At 35.7% G+C, this 23,518-nt stretch overlaps 2 protein-coding genes across 2 annotated transcripts in view; both read right to left on the bottom strand.

Moving 5' to 3' along the window:
• The window catches only part of LOC136802503 (uncharacterized), a 39,118-nt gene extending 23,561 nt beyond the window's left edge, over positions 1-15,557 (bottom strand). The window contains exons 1-11 of the mRNA XM_067059234.1: positions 15,477-15,557; positions 14,264-14,291; positions 13,210-13,276; positions 12,242-12,349; positions 11,705-11,775; positions 10,490-10,679; positions 6,971-7,129; positions 6,260-6,448; positions 5,286-5,516; positions 2,601-2,827; positions 939-1,064 (exon numbers count right to left, since the gene is read on the bottom strand). Coding sequence (XP_066915335.1) covers positions 939-1,064; positions 2,601-2,827; positions 5,286-5,516; positions 6,260-6,448; positions 6,971-7,129; positions 10,490-10,679; positions 11,705-11,775; positions 12,242-12,349; positions 13,210-13,276; positions 14,264-14,291; positions 15,477-15,493 — 1,413 coding nt within the window. The 5' untranslated portion in view covers positions 15,494-15,557. The remainder of the gene's footprint in view (positions 1-938; positions 1,065-2,600; positions 2,828-5,285; positions 5,517-6,259; positions 6,449-6,970; positions 7,130-10,489; positions 10,680-11,704; positions 11,776-12,241; positions 12,350-13,209; positions 13,277-14,263; positions 14,292-15,476) is intronic.
• A 1,793-nt stretch (positions 15,558-17,350) lies between these two features.
• Positions 17,351-23,518, bottom strand: part of LOC136802538 (uncharacterized) — a 29,125-nt gene continuing 22,957 nt past the window's right edge. The window contains exons 24-30 of the mRNA XM_067059273.1: positions 22,693-22,854; positions 21,785-21,943; positions 21,130-21,303; positions 20,546-20,737; positions 19,314-19,423; positions 18,698-18,768; positions 17,351-17,900 (exon numbers count right to left, since the gene is read on the bottom strand). Of these exons, the coding sequence (XP_066915374.1) occupies positions 17,834-17,900; positions 18,698-18,768; positions 19,314-19,423; positions 20,546-20,737; positions 21,130-21,303; positions 21,785-21,943; positions 22,693-22,854 (935 nt within the window). The 3' untranslated portion in view covers positions 17,351-17,833. The remainder of the gene's footprint in view (positions 17,901-18,697; positions 18,769-19,313; positions 19,424-20,545; positions 20,738-21,129; positions 21,304-21,784; positions 21,944-22,692; positions 22,855-23,518) is intronic.

Raw genomic sequence — 23,518 nt, 5'->3', positions numbered from 1 at the left:
CGAGAAAATGCAAAAAAAACAGTTTTTCCGGCAAATTTTTTTTTTCGAAAATCGGGCTCCGTCACATTTTGGCCATTGCCATTTTGCATCTTTGTGCCAAAAATCAGAAAAAAATAATGAGCCAATCTCGAGAAAAGCTGGTAACAGACGAACGAACGAACGGACGGACGGACGGACGGACGAACAGACAGGCGGACGAACAGACAACGGTTAATTCATAGGACCTCCACCGGGGTACCGAGAGGTAGGTTCAAAAAGTATGGTCTACATTTTTGATGGCTTAAGGAAATAATTTGCATTGCTTTTGCCAGAGAAAACCACTTGAAATTACTGATAAAACATTGGATAAAGCCCCCCCCCCAAAGGCAATGTTCATTTTGTACGGCTGTCTCATCGTTCATTGAACATTGCCGTTGGGGGAGGGGGAGACAGCTTCTAATTTGCTTCTGTCCTGTCTGTCTCACCATTTTTGTCCTTGGTTGTAGCTTCATAATGTATTAGACTCTCACTTATTCGAGATTCTATTATTCAAATCTTTCTATAATTCGAATAGTCCCCGTCAAAGGGAACCCTCCAAATATACTTTCTATTATTCGAATCTCTCTGTAATTCAAATAAATAATGTTCCCCGCGTTCGAGTTCGAAATAGCGAGAGTCAGTAGATATGCAAAGATCGAAATATCGTTGAAAGAAAATGTGTTTTTACAATTTAATGATTACGTTTTGTTTTTAAATAAGAGTGATATCGTTTGCTTACTCAAAAGCTTTTTCACATCAGATTGAAACGGATGTGGAGCAAGATTGGTCAGAAAGAAGAAAAGAAAAACATTTTTTGCTTATATATCATCATAATAAAACAATAGGCAGACACTGATATGAAATATGTGTCTGATATGAAACGGGAACACTTATGTAAAAATGAAACTTTTTAAATATACCTCTTCGCTTGTAATGTTCCACCATTTGGTTTGGTCAGTGGTGAGGAGAAGTTTCCATTTAAAATTATCCATCGTATAAAGGTTGATGGCGAATTTTTTGACTTTCACAAAACGGCTGAAATATACCTAAAAGACAATTAAATTTAAGCAAATGCAAGGTCATAAAAATGCACAATTGAATAAGAACAATTTTATGAGAATACGAGGTTAAAGCCAAATGAACAAAGATCCATTTCGAAATTACTATGAAACACCCCTGTCTCAGTGCCCCGGTGGCATGGTTTCAGTACATGATTCAGTACATGATTTTTTCCTACGTCACTGCAGTAATCAAATTTTTATTGCACTCATTTGTAATCATCCTAAATGGCTTGGGAATCCAAGAACTGTTTTTTATTGTCGCTGTCTTTATTCAATTTATATCTCAATTCACAAATGAGTGCAATAAAAATTTGATTGATTACTACAGTGACGTAGGAAAAAATCATGTACTGAAACCATGTACTGAAAAAAATCATGTACTGAAACCATGCCACCGGGGCACTGAGACAGGGGTGTTATGAAAGTACTGCAAGGTCATAGAAATGAAAAATTGACTAAAAGAGACTCCAGCTTTTAATATTGAATCATACACGTCTTTCGTAAGAGCAATCTATATAAGGAAATAAGGTTTTAATGGCTAAAATGTTAAAAGCAAGTTAAGAATATTTCTTAGAAAATCCTAATTTTAACTTTCGATCTGCACAAGACTTTGATGGGGATATACACTTTTTTTTTATAAGAACAAACTATATAAGGACATAAGACTTTGATGGCCAAAATGTTAAGAGCAAGTTAAGAACATTTTAAGGCTTCGCGGACCCTAAAACACCCAATTTCTTGGAAAATTTGGAAATTTCCAGGAAAATTGACAAAAATACATAAAAAATGGGCAAAATAAGAACATGTTAAGAATATTTTTAGGCTTGAAACTCAAAACGTTAAGAACATTCAAAGGCTTCAAACATTTTGGATGTTCTTATAAAAAACGTGTATAATAGTCAGAGGGTTGAGAGTAATCAGAGTCATTAGCAAAGTTTGGTTTGGCACTCCATTATGTCCAATCTTTGAATAGCAAGTTTTGGGGAAAATTTGTCGCATTAACAAATCTCTTTCGTAACTCGAAAAAAAAAACTCGGGATTTCCAGGCCTAAAAGGTTCCTTTACAATTTTTAAAACTTTTACAATCATCATTTCCTGAAAATAGAATTTCTACTATATGTTTTTTTATAAGAACACGAGGCTAAAAATTTGCCAAAACCTAAAAACAAATTAAGAAAAATCTTAGTCTCAGATTTCGCATTTACTGAGGAAGTAAATTTAAAGAAGATTTTAAATACATTTTAAAAAACACATGAGGCCCACCCCAGCAGTTTTCGTGATGGCGTGATTAGCGTTTTTTTCAAGTTCGTGATTTCGTGATTGAAGATTTTAAAGTGTGTGATTGCGTGGTCGGAGTAATCAGCGTAATCAACGTGACCGCGATAGCGATTTAACTGATGTCGTGATTTGGGAAAGAGCCTTGAAATTTCAAAAAAATAAGAACAGCATAGCTTCAGCCAAAATTTACTGGTTTAAAATCTAAGTAGCCCTTGGAGAGTAAAATTCATGTTTATACTGTACCTGAAGTTCGACCTGCTTTGAAAGCAATTCTTCAGCCACTAATTTGTCAGTGCCATCAAATTCGTTGTCTGATGCAGGATGGAATTTCAAGAAGCCATGTAAATCATCTGCTTTGTTATCCGGGTAAGCCTCATTGAAATTATAAAGAGTCCAGTTTTCTTGACTATTCGGTTTGTGAAGTTTGATTTGATTTGGGTCGTCGATGAGTGTACTACTAACAGCACCCGCTATATGATAAATATAAGAAATTGTTTATACAGGGTGTCTCGATAAAATGTATCAAATCGTACCACTTCTATAGAATGAAAGCTCTTGCGTGTGTTTCACTAAATTTGCAATGTTTATCAAAGTTTCTCTCTGTGTCATATTAATTGTCATGAGACATCTTTTATGAATAACTTTTACAAAAAACAATTCTCATGAAAACTGTAAGGAAAGTTAAAATTCTTTTTAATCATAATGGCTTTTGTAAAAACAATTATTTTGTTGGTATATAATTTCTTACATTTTGTTAAACACATGCAACAACCTTTTACTCAGAATCATGCTCATACTCGATACATTTTTTCGGAACACCCTGTAGACCTTTTGCACAAATTACGTCACGAGCGACGCTTACGTCGTTTTCAAAATATTGCTATGGTAATAGACGATATCGGATTTAGATAAATGCAATGCATTCTGGTTTCTAGAGACTCTCAAAGGAATTATAATCTATTATAATTGATCTATTATAATTCCTTTGAGAGTCCCTAGAAACCAGAATACATTGCATTTATCTAAATCCGATATCGTCTATTATGATTCCCAACGGAGTTCGTAAAAAGTTCACTCTATTTGAAAGGAAATACTTGAAGTCTCAAGGGATATAATCACCTTGGTAAAGGTTTCAAAACGAGGCAGTCTGCACTTAAAATGATTTACGAAAAGGTCTATTGGTCTATGATTACATATAAGCGAATTTATGCATGCATGTGTATGTTTTCCGCAACGGATATAATAGGCCTTTTCATAAATTATTTTGAATGTAACGACTGTCTCGTTTTGAAACAATTACCAAGGTGATCAAATCCCTTGAGTCGTCAAGTGTTACTTTTTGAATTCATGATATGCACCACTGGAGAGTCTTCTGAGAACTTTTAAAATTTTCCACCCAATACGTCACTTAAACAATAGAAAATGGTAATTTAAGAGGTTAAGTTTTAGTTTAACTTTTATTTTGTTACGGCGACACGCCCTTTAGCGTATCTAGCGATAGTGGCTTTGGTAGGCCGTCCGCCCACAGTACGCGCCCGTCGCATTTGCTCCTTTCGGTAGAATCTATAGGTGGTTTAGAGCTATGACTTCGAGCACTGGTCGTCCATTCGCAAAGAAGCTCATCTTACAGTGAAGACAGAGAAATTTATTTTTTTACCTCCCTCCCTCCCTTCAAGGCTTGCGAGCGTGGTTGCAGGCGGCCATCTTATACATTATAATTATTGTCAAATATGGGAAATATTTTATCCCCAAAATTATTTGTATAGGAGTGGTTAGCCAATGACGTATTGGGTGGAACAAAAAGAGAAAAGTTGCATAATTTCGTGAAGTCATTGCAGTGGTGCATATCAATAATTTGAAACGAGGTAAGCGTTGCTCGTGACGTAATTTATGAAAAGGTCTATTCATGATATGCACCATTGCAATGTCTTCCGTGGACCCAACAGCTGATTGGTTGCAAGTGGCGTATTGACTTGTCTTACGTCACTTACAACCAATCAGCTCTTGGGTCCATGATGTAATGTCGGAAGACATTGCAATGGTGCATATCATGAATCAGTTCCCGATTTGTCTAGATCCTGATCGAATGAGGCCGACGGTAAGCCCCAAGCTTTTGTGATTTTTGTATCCCCAGGGGGGGGGAGGGTAGAATATACCACCCTCGATTATTTTTGATCTAGGAGAGCTACGGTCATGAAATTTGGTACAGATGTTCTCCACCATGACATAAATTTCCTGGAACAAAAAAAAAATGATGCCGTCTTTCAAAAGCCGATGACGTCATCCTAAAATTTCCACCTGTCGGAAAAAAAGCGAAAATATATGGTTTACAAAAATGTCTATTACAATCGAACCAATAAAGATATTTAGATTCTATTAAAAGATTCTGAAAGATAAAAGGCTGTCCTTTAACATAATTGCCGGTTTTTCATTTTACATGAAGATTTTATTACCCCCCCCCCCCGCTTTATCTTAAAATCTGTGCTGAAGATGAATAAAATTTTCAAAATTTGATGACGTTATAAATGATGACGTCATTATTTTTAAAATTTTCTTTTTCTTTTTTTCAAATTTATATTGTCAATACCTATCACGTGTCAAAATTTGAAGATGATTGAATAAATAGTTATCAGCACTTTAAAATTTTGAGTTTTGAGCGATTTTAGCTGGGTTTTATGTCATGTTTCACAATAAAGTCATAGAACCTGATCTGGACAAGCTATGACCCTAAAATTTTGCACAAATACTCTCAATAAGATTTTGTTCAAGGTCAGAAAGTTTCAAGTCGTTTAAAACATTTCTCCGAGATATACACAAAAGAACTCCAGCGTGGTAGATTCTAGCCCCGGGGCTAATAGGGTTAACGTCCTCGATTTTCGATGTTGCAGTTTTAAAGAAGGATCTATAGTGAACAAAATAACTACATACCTCCTTTGCAAGGTACGTAACACGCTTTCACAATGTAACCAGCAGGTGGACAAAGACTTTCGTTCTGTGGTGGATGCTCCTGGTATTCACCCATAGTACAATATGTTTGATTGGAATATTGAAATCCATTTCCACACTGTTCATTGGTTTCTGGAACTCCTTGTAATTCTGGTCTGTAAATTTCACATTCTGACATCTCCGACCAGAAGTAATCACTGTATTGATATTCCGCTAAATGATTGAAAAAAAATTAAGATTTAAGAGCTTTTCGTGGCTTAACAAATTCTAAATGCTGACAGGCCGTAGAATGCGGTACATAGGGTTTTCAGAGGCTGATTGGAGACTGTATCAGAGTTGACCAGGAAAGATTGACTTCAATAGGTGTATTGAGTTTGCTTTTTATGAGGTAGAGTTTGCAGCTGATGTGCTGATGCCAAATATTCTCAAATTGGTAAAACGTGATAAACGTTATTTCAATGTTTATGTTATGTTATTGAGACGTTCTGTGAGCCTTGCTTGGCTTTGCATACCTCAATTTTATTGATCCAAGCAAACTACTATCCCATCATAATGCAATTACTACTATAATTTGAACTCCTCTTAGTTAAAAGCCCCATTAGGACCTTCAGAAAAGCCCTAGTGGAGATGAGAAATATAATTTTCTCAAACAGGGCGACACCAGGAGGGGGGCAGCAGAAAAGAATGATCAGGGGTAGAATTCTTCCTCGGGAATGTATACTCACTGGATACTCAATTCCCGCAAACTCTTTTCCAATCAAAGTGGCATAAGATTGACATTGAAACATCTATGGGTTTCTAAGTTTAAGGAGTTTGTTTAGTTCGTTGATCAGTTTAATTAGTTTGGTTAACGCTTTTAAGTTTTAGTTCGGTTGTGGGTTTAGTTAGTGTTTTTCTAACCCTTTTAAAGGTTTTATCACTCTTATTTGAAAACAAAACCTTTAAGTTTAACTTACTCTCATTGAAAACATAACACGAATTCAAATGATAGATTGTGGCATTTTCACCGCACCAGTAATCATCAACTTTTTCACCGTTTTCATCCTGGCAATCTACAGCTGTTCGATATCGTGTCCCGTCACCATACAAGGATTCCGTCGCGTTGATTGGTTCACATTTCGACCAATCAGACCATGACTTCCATTCTATAACGAAATTATCAGGTAAAATTTTGCAAAAAAAAAAGTGAAGCGCCCACATAGAGCTCATGGGAGGGGGGGTTTAACTAGCCTAGAAATGTAAGCCAGATTGATTCAGCCACTTGGTAAAATCTGATGGTAAGTTGTGACTGAATATCATTTTCAAGACAAGCTTAAAATTCCGTACATCATAAAAATCATTAAAGCTATATTGCCGTCAGCCGTATCTTGGTCTTGTAAAAACTGGACGAATTAACCAGGCTATGGTTTAACCATCTTATGGAATACATTACAGGGTTGTGTATCCTAAATTAGAATAATTAGGACAGAAAATCGATTGTCTAAAACTAACACATGGCTTGGTATCAGGTTTTAGGTGCCCCCTAAGATTTAGGTAACCCCTGGTTGCCAAATATTGTTGCCAGATATTTTAGATTTTTTCGAAAATTCTCTGTGTTTCATAAAAGATTTTTTTTTTTCAAACAATCAAACAAAAACAACAGCTCAAAGACGATCAAAATTATATACCGTAAGTCGAATTGCAGGGTGTTGTTTGAATTTGTACAGTATCTTTGAATGGAGGAACCACGGCGTCGCAAGTCCTGTCAGAAATTGTCACTCCAACGTTACTGCCAATATGGGGTGGGTAGCAAAAGGTATCATTTTCCCATTTTGAACAAGTGTAACCTGTATTGGGAATGAAGTGAAAATGACCTGATTGTAAGTTATATTATCATAGTATGTTGTCATAAGGGCTACATACACTACACAATATATTTTTAGGCAATATATTGATAGTATATTGCTGAATGCCGGCAATATATTGAAAAGGTGTCCACAATATATTGTCATCTCGATTTGCAATATTACGACAATATAGGTGGATTGTTTACAAAAAAAATTCGTTTTTATAATAGATTACCTGTTCTTTACACCGTATATTGCGGTCCGAAAACAATATTGTCGAGTATTTCTCACTAATAAATTGAAAATGTGTGCGTAAATTATTGTCAGCTTGATTTGCAATTTTCCAACAATACAGAGGGATTGTTTACAGAAAGAAAATTTCTTTTTTGTAATAGAGCACCTGTTATTTACTTCGTACATTACGTTCCGAAAACGATATTATCAAATATTGTTCGTCAAAATATTGTGTAGTCCAAATAGCCGTCTGTAAACAATCCCCCTATATTGTTGGAAATTTGCAAATCAAGCTGACAATATATTGCGGACACCTTTTCAATTTATTGCCCGCACTCAGCAATATATCATTATATTATATTGCCTGACAATATATTGTGTAGCGTATGTAGCTCTTAACTTGTTATTTTGAAATATACCCAGCGACCATATCAACCGTGCATATTCTGTAAAAATTGTAACTTAAAGTTTACTACCGATATGGGGCGCGGGTAGCAGAACGTTCATTCACTTATTCTATACATTCTGTAGTTAGATAGATAGATAGAGTCGATGTTTTTACCAGAATAGCCCAGTAATCTAGGACTTTTAGACAGTCTTTTGATTGTGTTTTCACAGGTTCCACGGCCAGCCGGCTCGGCTATCTATGAACTGAACGAAACATTGGAAGGAGCGGGGATTCGAACCTCGAATCCCTGGTTTGAGACGCTAACACCTTTGACCACTTGGCCATCTCTCCTCGAAGTAAAAACCACTGGTCTGTAGTGACCAAAAGTTTTCAACAAGCATCCAAATAAATCTTTTTTATAAGAACTTCCAAAGAGTGTCAAAGCTTTCGGATATTCTAATAAGTAACAAGTGATACTTTTATGGACCTACCTGGTTATGCATTTAACAAATATAATTGATACCTACGTGAGCATGACCGTTAATAAATCATTCAGAACACAAATAGTGACAATCTATTAAAATTAGTCGTTTGTTTCTTATAAAAAAAATGTTTAGAAACCAAAATTTCATGCTCTTGAAATAATCTTTCATATTCAAGACTTCGTGAGCAAAAAAAACATCTATCTCATTAAAAAATTGAGTAATTTGGCTAATAACATTGATGTATGCTTATTAATAGTGATTCTTATAAATAAAGATGCGTTTTTTGAGCTGAAAAATTCTTTTTTCACAAAAATCTGCTTGAGCCATCTTTTACCTACTTTCATGTAAAAAATCTGAAAAAAAGATGATCCAATATTTCACAAAGTCCAAAAAGCCCTTTTTTAGCCGTTTTTTGGCCCAAATTTGCCCAAAAACATTTTTTTTTCAAAAATCGGGCTCCGTCACATTTGAGGGTTTAAAGTTATGCATCTTTGTGCAAAAAATCATAAAGAATGAAAGAGCCAATCTCGAGAAAAGCTAATACCTAAGTAATTGATAATGTGCTTATAAAAAATATCGAATTTGACCAGTTTTTCTATAAAAACACGCTAAGCAACCAAAATTTCATGTCCAAACACACATACTCTCTAAAAGTAAGCCCTCATGAGCAAAAAAAACAACATCTTTCTCATAAAAAAATTGAGTAATTTGACTAGAACATTGATGTATGCTTATTAATAGTGATTCTTATATATAGATATGCGTTTTTTGAGCCAACAAATTTTTTTTTGCAAAAATCAGCTTTAGCCATCTTTTACCTATGATGGTACCCTACTTTCATACAAAAAATCAAAAAAAATTAATGATCCAGTATTTCACAAAGTCTAAAAAACCCGTTTTTAGCCGTTTTTTGGCTGAAATTGGCCCAAAAATTTTTTTTTCGAAAATCGGGCTCCGTCACATTTTGGCCACCACCAATTTGCACCTTTGTACCAAAAATCAAAAGATTCCTATGATTCAATCCTGAGAAAAGTTGGTAACAGACGAACGAACGAACGAACGAACGAACGAACGAACGAACGAACGAACGAACGAACGAACGAACGAACGAAAACGAACGAACGAACGAACGAACGAACGAACGAACGAACGAACGAACGAACGAACGAACGAACGAACGAACGAACGAACAGACGAAGGAACAAACACAGGTTAATTTATAGGACCTCCACCGAGGTAGGTCCAAAAAGTAAGTTTGCGGCCGCAGTCGAGGGCGACCCGAAGGCTCCCTTTTCGTATAGCTGTCTACCCGAAGGTAGGGGAGGGCACCACTCCTTTCCCTGGATTTCTCCACTTACCCTTGATCCGTCTCTTTAGTTGCTGAGCATCAAGCAGAGAGGCATCAAGCACCATTTTGGGAATCTTTGGTATGACCCGGCTGGGGACCGAACCCACAACCTTGCGTACCGTAGCTGGATGCTCTACCTTCATGCTAAGGTCGCTACTTATTCTAATGCTAGGCCTCAAAGCCTTGTGATCCCATAGACTTTAGATTAAGATCATTTTTAAGGGTAGAAATGATGATAACAGTGGAAAGAATTGTCTCTGTACACAAAACCAGTATCTACGGTCAAAACATATTGGGAAGTTTGGTTAATTCTTCGTTTACAGCAATTTAAAGTTCGGGTAAAAAAGTAGCTTTTGGGCAAATTGATAAATATTTCAATTCGGGAGGGGTTTATAGATCTCCAGGCTATATTCTGAGCCCTATTGGAATATTCTTGAACTCTTAGTTCCTCAGATCCTAAGGTCAAGTCTTAAGTCTAGCGTTAAAACTCAGAGTTAATACTCTACCTGTCCAACCTAATTTAGAGCGCTTCCAAATCGTTAGTGGTTGCAAGATTTCGTAGGAATTTCCCTTTTTTCTCAAATATTATGACTTTGATTGCAGTATCTACGGCTTTTTTCAAAATTCATTGCCGTAGAGGATCTGTTGTCATTGCCTTTTCTCATTGGAGATTTTTCAAACTAACCGCAACACTCCATGTGTTGATGAAAGAGCCCCCCCCCTCGGGCGATAGGAGAAGTGTTGCTCTTTATAAATCAAACTTCATTGCAGAGGTCCCCATACGGGAATTTTTTTTATCAAACAGACAATGCCCATAGAGTGTACTACCAAGCGATAAACGTGAGATAACACTCTGGTACGGAGTAAGGAAAGAGCTGAGGAATGTAAAATGTAAAGCGATTTACCAACGACAACTCTCAGTTCAATTTCAAAGGAGCTATCTTCTTCAGTTTGAAGTTGTCCATCAGCCGATTCCAAGTCTTGACCGGGAGTTCCAATCATTGTCAGAGTCCCTACAGGAAATAATCTATCTCCATTCTTGAAAATCAATTCCTCAGATGAAACACCGTTCAAGAATGTGTATGTCTTCTCTGTCTTAAAATAAAAAAAAAGAAGATAAAATAGGCAATACAATTCTTCGCCATGGAAGAAAAACAAATGTTTTAAGTACCTTATCGGGGAAAACTTCGTCGGGGAAAAGTGACGAAATTTTGGACAAGTGACGAATATTTTTCCCCGACGAAGTTTTCCCCGATAAGGGTGAAGTAACGAAATTTGCAATTAAACTATAAAGTGAATTATCTCATGGTATAGACACTGAAACCATAGTCCGTATAAAAAACCCCGGTCTGGAAACCTTTTGTTTTTTTCCATTATTTCTTATGAAGTAAGTTCTTTACACATCGTACATTGCGGTCTGAAAACAATATTGTTTAATATTTCTCACTAATATATTGTGTAGTCTAAGTGTAGCCCTATAAGGGGCTGATTAATTCTATCATTTAACAGAAATCGATACACTTGAAAACTTCAGGAGATGGAGAGGTAATGTTTGTCAACTCTACAGCATTATATAAAAAATTCCAAAGGGTACTCTACGAAGTGACACAACTCACTACCTCGGCCACTTGTCTAAGTGTTTTGTCGCAAATTCTTTTCACTACTGAAAAAATGGCATACAAACATTCTGAAAGAGTTGCTAAGTGGAATGGACGTTACTGCGTGGACAAAAATACAGGAAATTCGCAGAATTTGATTCAAATTATTGTTATCATGAAACGGACCAGAAGCACTAGGGAGAACATAGTAGTCTGTGTACACAGTGTAATATTAAGTTTGTTGTCATCTTGTACAGGCTGCTGGGGGTAATGTCGCCTGACTGTCTTAAATGACAGTCAGCCTGTCCCAAGCCAGGATAAAGACAGAGGGACCCATAGAGGACTGATTATCCTTTCACTGTAACATCGTCTCTCTAAGAGGAAAAAGAGTTAGGGCACTCTTTGTAGTTTGTAGTTCTGACAGGAGAAAACACTTTATTTTTTCATACTATATAATATATGGTAATACTAAAATGGTAATACTAAAATGTGAGTGAAGGGGAAACAATTTATATTCATTACATCTGTAGAAGTCATCTTGTTCTTGATGGTTAAGTCAGGTGGATTTACTGAAATGACTTTTCCTCCGCACCCTATATCAGAAGAAAGAAGAATAATGAAAATTATTATTGGTTCATAGTGGAACATAAGAATTCACGTTTTTATAAGAACAAAACTTTACAAGAATTATATCAGAAGAAAGAACAATAATGAACATTTTTATTGGTTAGCGGAAGAAATAAATACTTGTTTTTTATAATAACAAACTATAAGAATGGCCATATGGCCAAAATATCAAGAACAAGTTATGAATTTTGGTGGAATTCTTTAAGGTTTAAACACTAGGTGAGTTTTAATAACCTTCATGAAAAACTAGAAAAATCCCAACCTAAAGATGTGTCTGGACACAACGGAAAAGGGTGTGGTCTAAATATGACATGGGGTCTGGCCATGGTCCCTGGTTGGTTAACTACGGTCCATAGTCGGACATAAGACTTTAAAACCTAAGATTTTTTCCCTAAATTTATACGAAAGAAATAGTTTAGTCATAGAACTTACTAAAGGGCTCAAGCATGAAAAATGATCCAGTAGCAAAGCTAGAGCCTTCAGCCCAGTCTTTTTCTAATACACCGATTGTTTGTACTTCGTATATTTTGGAGCAATCCACTAAAAAGAATCATATTGATTTTTATAATATAAACACATGATAATGAAACCATAAAAAAATCAAGTCAAATAATTCTTAAGGGCTATATACTACACTACACGATATGTTGTCAGGCATTGATGATATATATTGCTGAGTGCTGACAATATGTTGAAAAGGTGTCCGCAATATATTGTCAGCTTGATTTGCAATTTTCCAACAGTACAGGGGGGTTGTTTACAGACAGAAAATTCCGTACATTATGGTCCGAAAAAAATATTGTCAAATATTGTTCAACAATATATTGTGTAGTCTAAGCAGCCCTTTCGCAAAACTCTGACTTCCTTGTTCTTTATGTTTTCTCGTAATCATCAGCTAACAGAGATCGACCCAGTATTTAATTGTTGATGAGGTTTCGGCTGTTCTCATTTTTTGACACTTTTAGCCTAAATTGTTTTTGTTATTGCTATAGGAAAACTGAGGAATTTGAAGTATAATTATGATCCTCCTTTACAAACAATTAATAGAGTGAAGTCTCCATAATTCGAACCCGCAGGGAAACACAAATTTATTTGAGTCATAGGAATTTCGAGTTATGGAGTAAAAGTTTATAAGGAATAACACCTTTTTTTTTGTAAGAACATCCAACATTTTTGAAGCCTTCTTTTTCAATTCTAAGCCTAAAAATGTTCATAACATGTTCTTATTTTCTCCATTTTGTGACCATTTTTACCCATTTTCATAAGAAATCGGGTGTCTTTGAGTCTGCAGTTCTTAACTTGTTCTTAGTATTTTTTTAGACTTAAAAAATTCTTAAGAACATTTAAAGGCTTCAAAAACTTTGGATGTTCTTAAAAAAACGTTTTCTCGTCTTACTTACGTTCGTACCGCTTCACAGCTGTTGATCTTTGCACCAAAATACTCATATAAACAAGAAAAGCCAACATCTGTAAATAAAAAAAGTTTAATGCGGTGCTGTAAAATAAAAGCTGAACCGTATGATGGGTGAGTGAAAGAAAAGGCCTAACCTTGCTTTATGTATCAAATGACGGATTGAAACTAGCACTTTCTTTGCTTTTCGTGCGTGTCATATTTTTCAAACTATGGCGACACCCCCTTCTCACAGACCCGGTAGTGGGGATAAAAATAACGGACTGAAACTCGATGGGGATTGATATTCCCATATCTTTTATGACTGAGGATTTCAATTCTTTTGTTTTCAAGGCAGAAAATTCAGTGGGGATGGAAAAAATAGCATAACATTTTGCAGTGAGGATTGGTTTACACGTTTTTTTTTTATTAGAACACTTAAAATTTGGCTGAGCCTGGATGTGCTTATTTTTTTAGCAATTTTCAGCCTTAAATGTTCTTAAATGCGTTCTTAATTTTTCAGAATACTCTAAATCGTAAATATCGTGCAAAATAAAGAGCATATAAAATTGGTACAATTTGGACAATATTTGGCTCTCGATTTTAGAAAATCCATGCCTAAGTTGGGTTAAAACTGCTTGAAAAGAAGAAAAATTGTAGTTTCTTGTAATTTTTTTCCAAACTGAGGCTGGGCATGTTCTTACGATGTTCTTAATTTTTCGACGAATTTCAGCCTAAATGTTCTTATAAACTGGGTTCTAATAAAAAAAAAACGTGTATTTGATTATTTTCAGTGGGGACAAAAATTGGAGGATTCCACCGGGGACGATATTTTGGACAATTTTTCCAATGAGAAGGGGTCCCAGTGGGTCTGTGAAAAGGGGGTATATGACGGTATATGTCATTTTCAATGTTCTTCTAAACAAGACGGGCAACTTATACAAATTTTTTATAAGAACAATAGCTAACTAAATAAGAACTTAAGGCTTCGATTCTACTATTCCAAAACTACTATTCGACAATGGGATTTTATTGAAGATTACGAAATATTTTTGTAAACTTACCAATGCTGGTTTGTCCCTCATTTTGAATCTAGAGAAAAAAATTCCAAATATCTAAATAAGATTAAAAGATAAAAGTTAACTCAATACACTAATCTCATGGTTGATTGAAATTCGATTGACGTTTTTGCTTACGTTAATTTGTAATTTCCCGCGAACTTGTAATTTCCCTCCTAGCTTTTGTAATTTCCCTCCTAGATTTTGTAATTTCCCGCAAAAGTGAAATTTTCTTCGTTTGGAATATCATCACGATTTTTGACTTTCTTACTAACTTCAAAGGCTTGTAAATGGAATACTATCCAATTAAAACTCGATTCGCGTTTCTATGACTTTTCTGAGACCTCTTTTTAAATTTTCAGATTGATTTCCAGTGTTAAAATTTTTTAAAGTCTTTCAGAATTGTTAGAATTTCAATCCAAACCATGAGATTCACCAGGAATCCCATGCTTGTTTTCGTGAAATTCTGGATAAAAATTACAGTACCTCGGTCAAATTTCGAAATGTTTTAAATTTCCCTCGTTGCACTCGGGAAATTTCAAAAAATTTCAAAATTGAACTCAGGAAATTTATCCCGAATTTCCCTCATAACCATGAGATTACTAGTACGTATCTCCTCAAATTCTTACGTAGCTTTAGTTGTTTTTCTTGAAAGTTTCAGCAACTTTTTAGCCACTTCTGGAAAATAAGATCTAGAATTGTTCTAAATTCGTTATCATCCTCATAATAAAATAAAATAAAAACTTCCGAAAGTTCCCTCTGCTGCCCAGCAACACCATTTAGTTACCTTTTCATATTCTAGCTAGATTTTCAAGATTTCAAGAGTCTGTTTGTGTGAACCTTACTAGGTTAATGAATAGTTATTATAGAATCTAGTTCAGTTTAAAGGTTTTGTTTTTAAATAAGAGAGATATCGTTTGCTTACTCATCAATTTTAATTCACAAGCTTTTTCACATTGAATTGACATAGATGAGGAGCAAGATTGGTAAAAAAGAGGAAAAGAAAAACATTTTTTGCTTATATCAGCACAATATAACAGTAGGCCTAGGCAGACACTGTCCTGATATGAAACATGTGTCTGATATGAAACGGGAATACTTATGTAAAAATAATACCTTTAAACTTCCACTAAAAAGATTAAAAAAAATGGGAGCGCTTCAAGATAGACCATGAAATATTCAAAGAAAGGATAAATACATAGTAAATGGATATCCTTACCCTGAAACTTTTACCATTCGATATTAATCCATGGCTTATGAAAATGAAGATTAGATGGCGAGCAATCCAATACCAATCTTCCTTTACTCAAAAAAAGAAGAAAATTTTTCGATAACTTATACAAACGTTCTGTAATAACATACGTATCAAAATCATTTTCCTAAATAGTTTTCAACATTTTTTTTTTAACAATCACAAGGAGGCATTAATTATGAATTTTTCTTTGGTATTGTTAATTTTTTTTGATTAAAATAATATTTTCTTGAGAGCTCTCAATTTATAAACAACTCGATAGGGAGAAAAGGATTGATTGAAATATATTGCACATAGACAGTTTTTACTCTTCATGTTATAAGAAAAAGGGAGAGTATGAAAAAGGGTATCAATAGTTCTTTCGGAGTGAAAATTTGCGAAAATAATTTGGTTTTCGGAACACTGTTGTGATAAAAGCTAGCTGAGAGTTTAACAAACTGGTCTTTACCACGGACGCAAACATGACTTTATTCAAACTGATAGCCCGTACAAAATAAAGTCTGCTTATCATAAGTGTGCAGAAAATTGAGTCTCTGTAAGCCGGGTCCAAAGAACACGAAATTCAAAATTTCCTCTCTCAGAGGGTCGTGATTTCTAAAATTTGGACAAAAATCGAGTGAAAATCGAGTGAAAATCGATAAAGATTTTGAGAAAAGTCTCTCTAAGGGTAAACGTCAATTTTCAACGTCCAGGACCCTATTCTACATCACCTTGTAACCAAACTCAACCATGAAGAAACTCTAATTTTTCCAAAACGACATTGGCTACGCCATGGAAGGATTGTTTACCTAACCCTTCACATATCTCTCCCAAAGCCGCCACATAGCCCACCTTTCACACCACCCAGCCCACCTTTCCTAAAAACCACACTTCATAAACTAGAGATCTGACGGTTTAAAATTTCAAAAAGTCAAATTTCAAAATAATAAAGGGACCAGCACATAAAGGTTTATAGTAACAATTTTATCAAGTTTAGAGGTAATAGAATTCAAAAGGAATTCGCTTTTCTCATTTCTACTTATCATAAACGTTAGAATTCCTACAAAAAAATGTTTACACCCTTTGAGACAAGTATTTGCTACAAAATGAATTAATCAATTTTAAATCTCGAACAACTTTCTCTCTAAAATTAGCATTTCATGAATTATTTAATGATTCTCAATCTGTAAGTTTTAATATACGGAAATGTCCGAAAAGTTAGTCGTTTACTAACAGTCTGTTCCTCTAAAGAATCCTGCATTGTAACACGCATGCGTAATTTGTCGTTCTTTTAAACCACATGCAGTTAATTCCCGTGATAAACAAAGATGAATAGCGAGTTTATGTATGTGTGTTTTTCAGCGACGGAGACAGTAAGGTTCTAATTTGAGTAGATCATGACCAGCTGAGGACGACGTTAAATCAGCACTTTTACCGTCCTCGATTTTGCGGGGCGGAATTGCGGGTTTTTCCAAATCGCTTCAGTCAATCTACCGTCCTCAAAAGTGCAAATACATAAACTCGGTAATGAATCCGTAGAGGTGGTACAGTTACTTTCGGAGTCATTTTTTTGTTTCCGTATTATAAATTACATCATGAATATTTTGATTGAAAATTGAAATGGACTTCAAGCTGAAAAGTAATGAGATGTATGTTTGACCCTTACTGTGAGAAACCCTTGGCACTTTTTCATAAATATCGATTGATTGATTTAAAAAATATTTTCATTTTCTGTCAAAATTACATTATTAAATTAAATTTATTTTAAAATTGTAATCAAAGAAGAAAAACGTAAACATATACGTTATACCACGTCAGTAAAAACGAAATTTTTGTTCATTTTTAATTTTTAATTTTTTTGCAAAAATTTACAATGCATTACTAAAGTGCGTGCACCCAACCTTATATAAAGCCGACACAATCATAGCATAACAAATACTGACCCGACCACCGAATTTTTTGTTTAGCTCTTTTAGAAAAATGTTCAAAAGTGCTGTGCAATAAAATTCTAGATAAAAATACATTATTTTACATTGATTTACTGTACATTTTTTTTCGTTTTTTTGCGGATCAACTAATAAAAGCTAAAGAACAACGTGCAATATTATCCCAAATAAACCTCCCGGGCGATAATCAATTTTTTGCTTTAGGTAGGGGGCGTTCATTCGAAGGGGCATGTAAAGTAAGGAGGCTCAAAAAAGCCAAAACGTCATTCTCAAGTTGGACCCGAACAAAGTTGGTTGGTATTCGTTGAAAAACATTTGGTAGGCGATACCTTTGCCATTGAAATCTCTAGACGATTTTTTGACATTCTTCCGTGTGTCAATACACCAGCATGATTCATTTCAAGGTTTTATTGGTTTCTTTTCTTTCACATCAAACAAATTGACTCCTTCAACACCAGTGCCATTACTATGGGAAATTTAATACGAAAAATCTATTAGGAAAATCTATCTTAATAACACCCCCTTCTCACAGACCCACTGGGACCCCTTCCCACTTGAGAAATTGGCCAAAATATCGTCTCCAGTGGAAAAGTATACTCTAATTTTTGTCGCCTGAAAATAATAGAATAAAACCAATCCTCACTGCAAAATATTATGCTATTTTTGCCATCCCCACTGAATTTTCTGACTTGACCTGACAATGGAATTTAAATCCCCATCCATAAAAAATATGGGAATATCAATCCCCATCGAGTTTCAGTCTGTTATTTTTACTATTTTTACCCCCCCCCCCCGGCGGAAAAATTCCGGGTCTGTGAGAAGGGGGTGTTTAGTAATACACTAGAGTCTCCATAGCTCGATCAAGTTTCCATAACTCGAACAAATTTGCATTCTCCATGCGTATTCGAGTTATGGAGACTCCAATGTATCATAATTTGGTACCATCCCCTAAGAACAAACTTCATCGTAAATTTGATTTTCAAAATCGGACCCATATAAAGCAGCTTCTAACCATCAAAATTCATTAAAACCGAGCTCTAATGGATTATGAGTCTGTCAGGATCAAAAAACAACAAGTAGCCTAAAAGATACTTTCCATCAATTTTAGTGAAAGAAATTACTTGTATAAAGCTCAAAAATGGTTCTTGTTCTCAAAGCTTTTTTTCTCATATACTTTGAATAAAAAACGTGTACCACGTAAAAGACCAATGAAATCTATAATGTTCAGTTCCCTATATTTGTGACGAGTTAAAAATTTCTTACGTGAGACTGTGCATGACAACTTTGACATATTGCTTGTCTTTTGCCAGTCGATCGTTGTACAAAGTATTCACCTGTTGGGAGAAAAGCAGCTTTTTATTTGAAAAAAGAAGGTTTAATTCAAATTTTGGTAATTCTCGAAATCTGGCCCATTAGACCGAAAAGTTATACAAAAAATGCTTTTCTAAAACTGCTCGAAACGGTCAAACATTGACAACACTGACTTGCTTGAATAAAGTACAGTTGACGCTCTCTAATTCGATCGTCAAGGGGAATTGGATTTTTATCGAACTAGGGAGGTTATCGAGTAAGGGAGCGTCGTTTATGAGAGTTTCGTATTAACGGGGACTTTAAATTTCATCGAATAAGGGAGCCTATCGAAGAGTAGAGCATCAAATTAGAGAGCGTCAATTGTATAACATTTGCAAGCCAAATCAAAAAATCTTTGAATCATTACTTACCAAGAAATTGATAAAACAAAAAGAACTTTTCATAAATTACTTCACGAGCAACGCTTACCTCGTTTTCAAAATATTGCCATAGTAATTGATTCCCAAAGGAGTTCATTTACGCTGCTAACAAGGCAGTCGTATTTCATGAAAAGGGGTATTATACTTACAAATTCTTGTATTTGATTTTGGATATCGAGGCTTGCGTCAGATTGTAAATCTTCGTATTCATCAGTGTACAATCGGTCAGTGACTTTTACGTTAACATCAACATTGACACCTGAAAAAAAGTTTAGTTTAAAAAAAATCTAAATACATTTATATCATAAATATATTGAAAAAAATAATAAACATGGTACCCCAATTGGGGGCGCTATAAAAAGTTTTTAGAAAATTAGAATGGTATAATGAAAAGGTGTCTATGAACTGCTCTTTATCCATTTTAAGGTTTTCCTTCCATTTACCTTAAGCGGAGTAGACTTTTCTCTTTGAGAATTGAGAATCCAAAATTTTCGCGTGTATCATTTTCCTAGGGGTTTTGGATTAAAATTAGGGATTTCAAATTTTTTGCGAGAACTAATTTGCAAAGATGGCTATAATTCGCAAAAATCGGGAAAATTGCGAAAATTAATCCACGCAAAATTTAATCCAGGGTCAATGACTAGCGTAAGCCTTGAATTGATTTTAATGGTCGTAATTTGCACACAGTGGACCTTTTGCGATACGATATTTTAATAGAACACTTCAACATCTTTGAATCGCTTACCCAGATCAAACCAACGGACGGCATTTAATTTTGATCAGTAGTGTAGAGGCTTCGTCAAAAAGATACGCTTGCACATGCTTAAGGATTTATTGTTAGAAACCCAGCTGGCACACAACGTTGTTTTAACGTTTATCTAACGTTATATGGACGTTGTGAACATTAGATAAACGTTGAAAAAACGTATCGTGCCAGCTGGGACCTCTTTTCAGTCATCTCGCCGCGGTAGAGGGTGATGTTGTCTTCAAACAGACGCGATTTACGGAAAGTTCATTGTCGTAGGGCTATAGGCTACGTTATGACGTGAGATACACTCTGGCATAGAGTAAGGGTGATGTCTATTCACTGTACAACAGTGATGTCGGTGGTCGCCTGGTACAGCCGCTAATACACGGGTTTCGAACTAAACTACGCATGCGAAAAAATAAAAAGTAAACAAAGCGAGCTACACGCGTAAAAGCCCTATAAAATGATGATAGATATTATTTTTTCTCTTTTTATTCATTCAAAAATGTAGTTCTAGAGGGAGAAAAAGTGACTACTTCGCAACATTAAAAAAGAACAACAAATTTAAAAAAGAACGACAAATTTCGAAACCCGTGTATTGGAGACCGGCCTAATTAAAAGTAAGTCCCTTACTTGTGCATTCCGTGAGGTTTTCACATGGTTCGTAAAGGTGGATACTCCCTTCACACGGCTCACCACCGAATTCAGGAAGAGGTGAATCACAACGTCGAATAAACGACCGATATATTTTCTCAGTTGAATTTTTTTGCTGGCAAGGTTGAGAGCAATTAGAGTAAGGTATCCAGTCTGACCATCCACCATTTACTAAAAGGGAGTAGTAAGTTAATATATTTTCACTGTTAAGAAAAATATACAAATTTAATACTAGACTCGTCTCGAGAAGTGAATCGTGTTATATAATGACAATGTTTTTTAACAGCGCATCAGTCCATCAGACATTAGGATGAAAAGATATATTCGATAAATTATAGATTCTACCATCCAAAAGACTCACAAAATAGAAATTCTCTCCATCCTCTTCAACTGTTCTTAAGTTAATTACATAATTCGATAATAAGAAAAAAATTGCACGAGAGAGGCCAGGGATAGGCTCTTAAAATTGAGTATTTATTTTATAATGACGGATTTTAAGATGTGCAGCCTAGACTAATCTGAATGACCTAAAGACCTCTATCATGAAGCCATTATTTTTTTACCTGGACAGATTTCGGGGAAACCACACGGCATTGAATCGGTATTCTGTCCAGAACAGTCTCGTCCATCGAACATAGGGGTTGGATCGTTGCATTCACGCATGCGTACTTTCTCGCCCTTTCCACAAGAAACTGAACATCTACCGAAGCCACTCCACTGCCCCCAATTACCGTCCACTGGAAAGAATGAAGATTTAAATTTAATTGTTAACTTTTGAGTCTGCTGGCCCTATCAAACTACCAAGTTTATGTGTATCTATCCCAGTACCTTGACTGGAACGGTTTGGTTCCAACCACAACTTTTGACTCGCAGAATCGAGGACGGCAGAAGTGCTGATCTACTGTATGCCGTCACATAAACATTTTTAACCCCGTTGGCCCTTGTAAAACGGTACAGACAAGAGGTTACAACCAAATTTTAAGGATGTGACCAAATCTTACTACACAAATGTACTTAGGTCAAGGATTAAATTCTGCCATTATCAAAGTCAAGTAGTTTAATGTCAGTTTTAGTTATCCAGACGGATATCTAAGGTAATCTAAACCCATAAGAGACAAATTTTCTCCCGTGTCAAATGTAGGTTTCCCAAGACCTTTCTCAAGGTAATTGTTATTCTGATTCTCTTACATTATAAGCTATGGAAATGAATTCTCTTACTTGGACAATTTCGATCGTTGCAAGGTTTTGTGTGAGTGAAGGACTCGGTTTCACTGATATCAACTGTTGATACTTGATTACGCGACCGCTTCTGAACGCCCGGGCCACAAGTTGTACTACATTCGCCCCATTGACTCCAAGGTCCCATTGTCACCTCGTCTGAAGAAATTAAGTAATACATAATAATATCAAGCAGACTTAAATTTTCGCTTGTGTCAAAGAAAGTCAGCATAAAACATCCCCTTTTCACAGACCCACTGGGACCCCTTCCCACTAGAAAAATTGGCCAAAACATGGTCCCCGGTGGAAAATTCTCCTCCAATTTTTGTCCCCACTGAAAATAATCAAATAAAACAATCCTCACTGCAAAATTTTTACTATTTTTTCCCATCCCCACTGAATTTTCTGACTTAAAAACAAAATAATTGAAATCCCCAGTCATAAAAGATATGGGAATATCAATCCCCATCGAGTTTCAGTCCGTTAATTTTATCCCCACTGGTTGGAAAAAATCCTAACGGGTTTGTGAGAAGCAATGGTTCCCTCAGCTGAGAAGTAATATAAAATGCCCTCTCTAATTCTATTTTTGAATTAAAACAAAAGAAAGTCTTAATCTTTTGAAGACCAGGGCTAGCATGCCGTGCTTTGGCTGAAAAGTGTGCCGAGGCTAGGTAGGATTGATTAGGTAGGAACCCGGGTAGGAAATCCTACCTATGTAACGTGAGAATATGATAGAATTCCAGCGCTTAACCAAAAAGAATCTTCGCGGGTTTTCCAAAACAATAGCAGCAATATTTTTTTGCGATATTCACTTTGTTTGGTTGAAAGAGCTTTTAAAAGCCAAGACATCTAGCCCTTCGAGCTTTACAGAAATCTGTGGAGACAACTGTATTCTAAATATCGCTGACCTTTACCAACACATCCGCAAATTCGTTCTTCATTCTCTTTGGGCTCCATAGAACAATCATAACTACCGATGTTCTTAAACCCTTTGCATATCTGTGTGAGTCTATCATAGCTTGGGTGAGGACGTTCTTCGTCAAAGTCCGTAAAATTGGTGCAATATAATCCTGAAAAGGTGAAAAACATATACTCGTTTCACTAATGACCGGTTAGTGAGGGTTGTACTGAGAAATATTAGCCGAGGTAAAATAACGACCGGGCTTGCGAAAATAACTAAGGTCACAATAAATTCTCTTAACGGGGCAAGCAATTCCATTCTTTGGAAACCCGTCATCATGGGAAAAGAACCAATTGCATTGCACAAAAACTCACACAGACCGCGTCAAACCGGTTAACAAGTTTCACTGATGGTCAAGCTTAAGAACTACAGACAAGGGGGACAGGCAGTGAACATCGAGGTTCCTGGCAAATGGGCTACTTGAGGCATCATCCCTTAATGGGATATTCCAAACAGGGGGTGGACGAACCTTTTCATGACAAAATAAAATTCTTGGAAATGTGATGATACCCCTGGAAAATGGCAAAATTTGCAAAGAAACCCTCGGACAAATTTATTTTTATACTTTAAAGTGACGGTGGACGAACTAAAACCTGTCTTTACCCCCTGGAAATTTTAGAATAACTTTTCATCCCCTGGACGATGAAAAAAAAACTCTTTTAGACCCCCTGCAAATTTTTCTTAGGTTACTCCCTGGAAATGTTCTCCACCCCCTGTATGGAGATAAAATGGAATGGCCCAATATAGCACTCGTATAGCGTATCATGAATGCA

Source organism: Clytia hemisphaerica, unplaced genomic scaffold (genome assembly GCF_902728285.1).
Source record: "Clytia hemisphaerica strain Z4C2 unplaced genomic scaffold, Clytia hemisphaerica genome assembly, whole genome shotgun sequence".
Taxonomy (NCBI): Eukaryota; Metazoa; Cnidaria; class Hydrozoa; order Leptothecata; family Clytiidae; genus Clytia; species Clytia hemisphaerica.
This window is presented reverse-complemented; position numbering and strand designations above follow the sequence as displayed.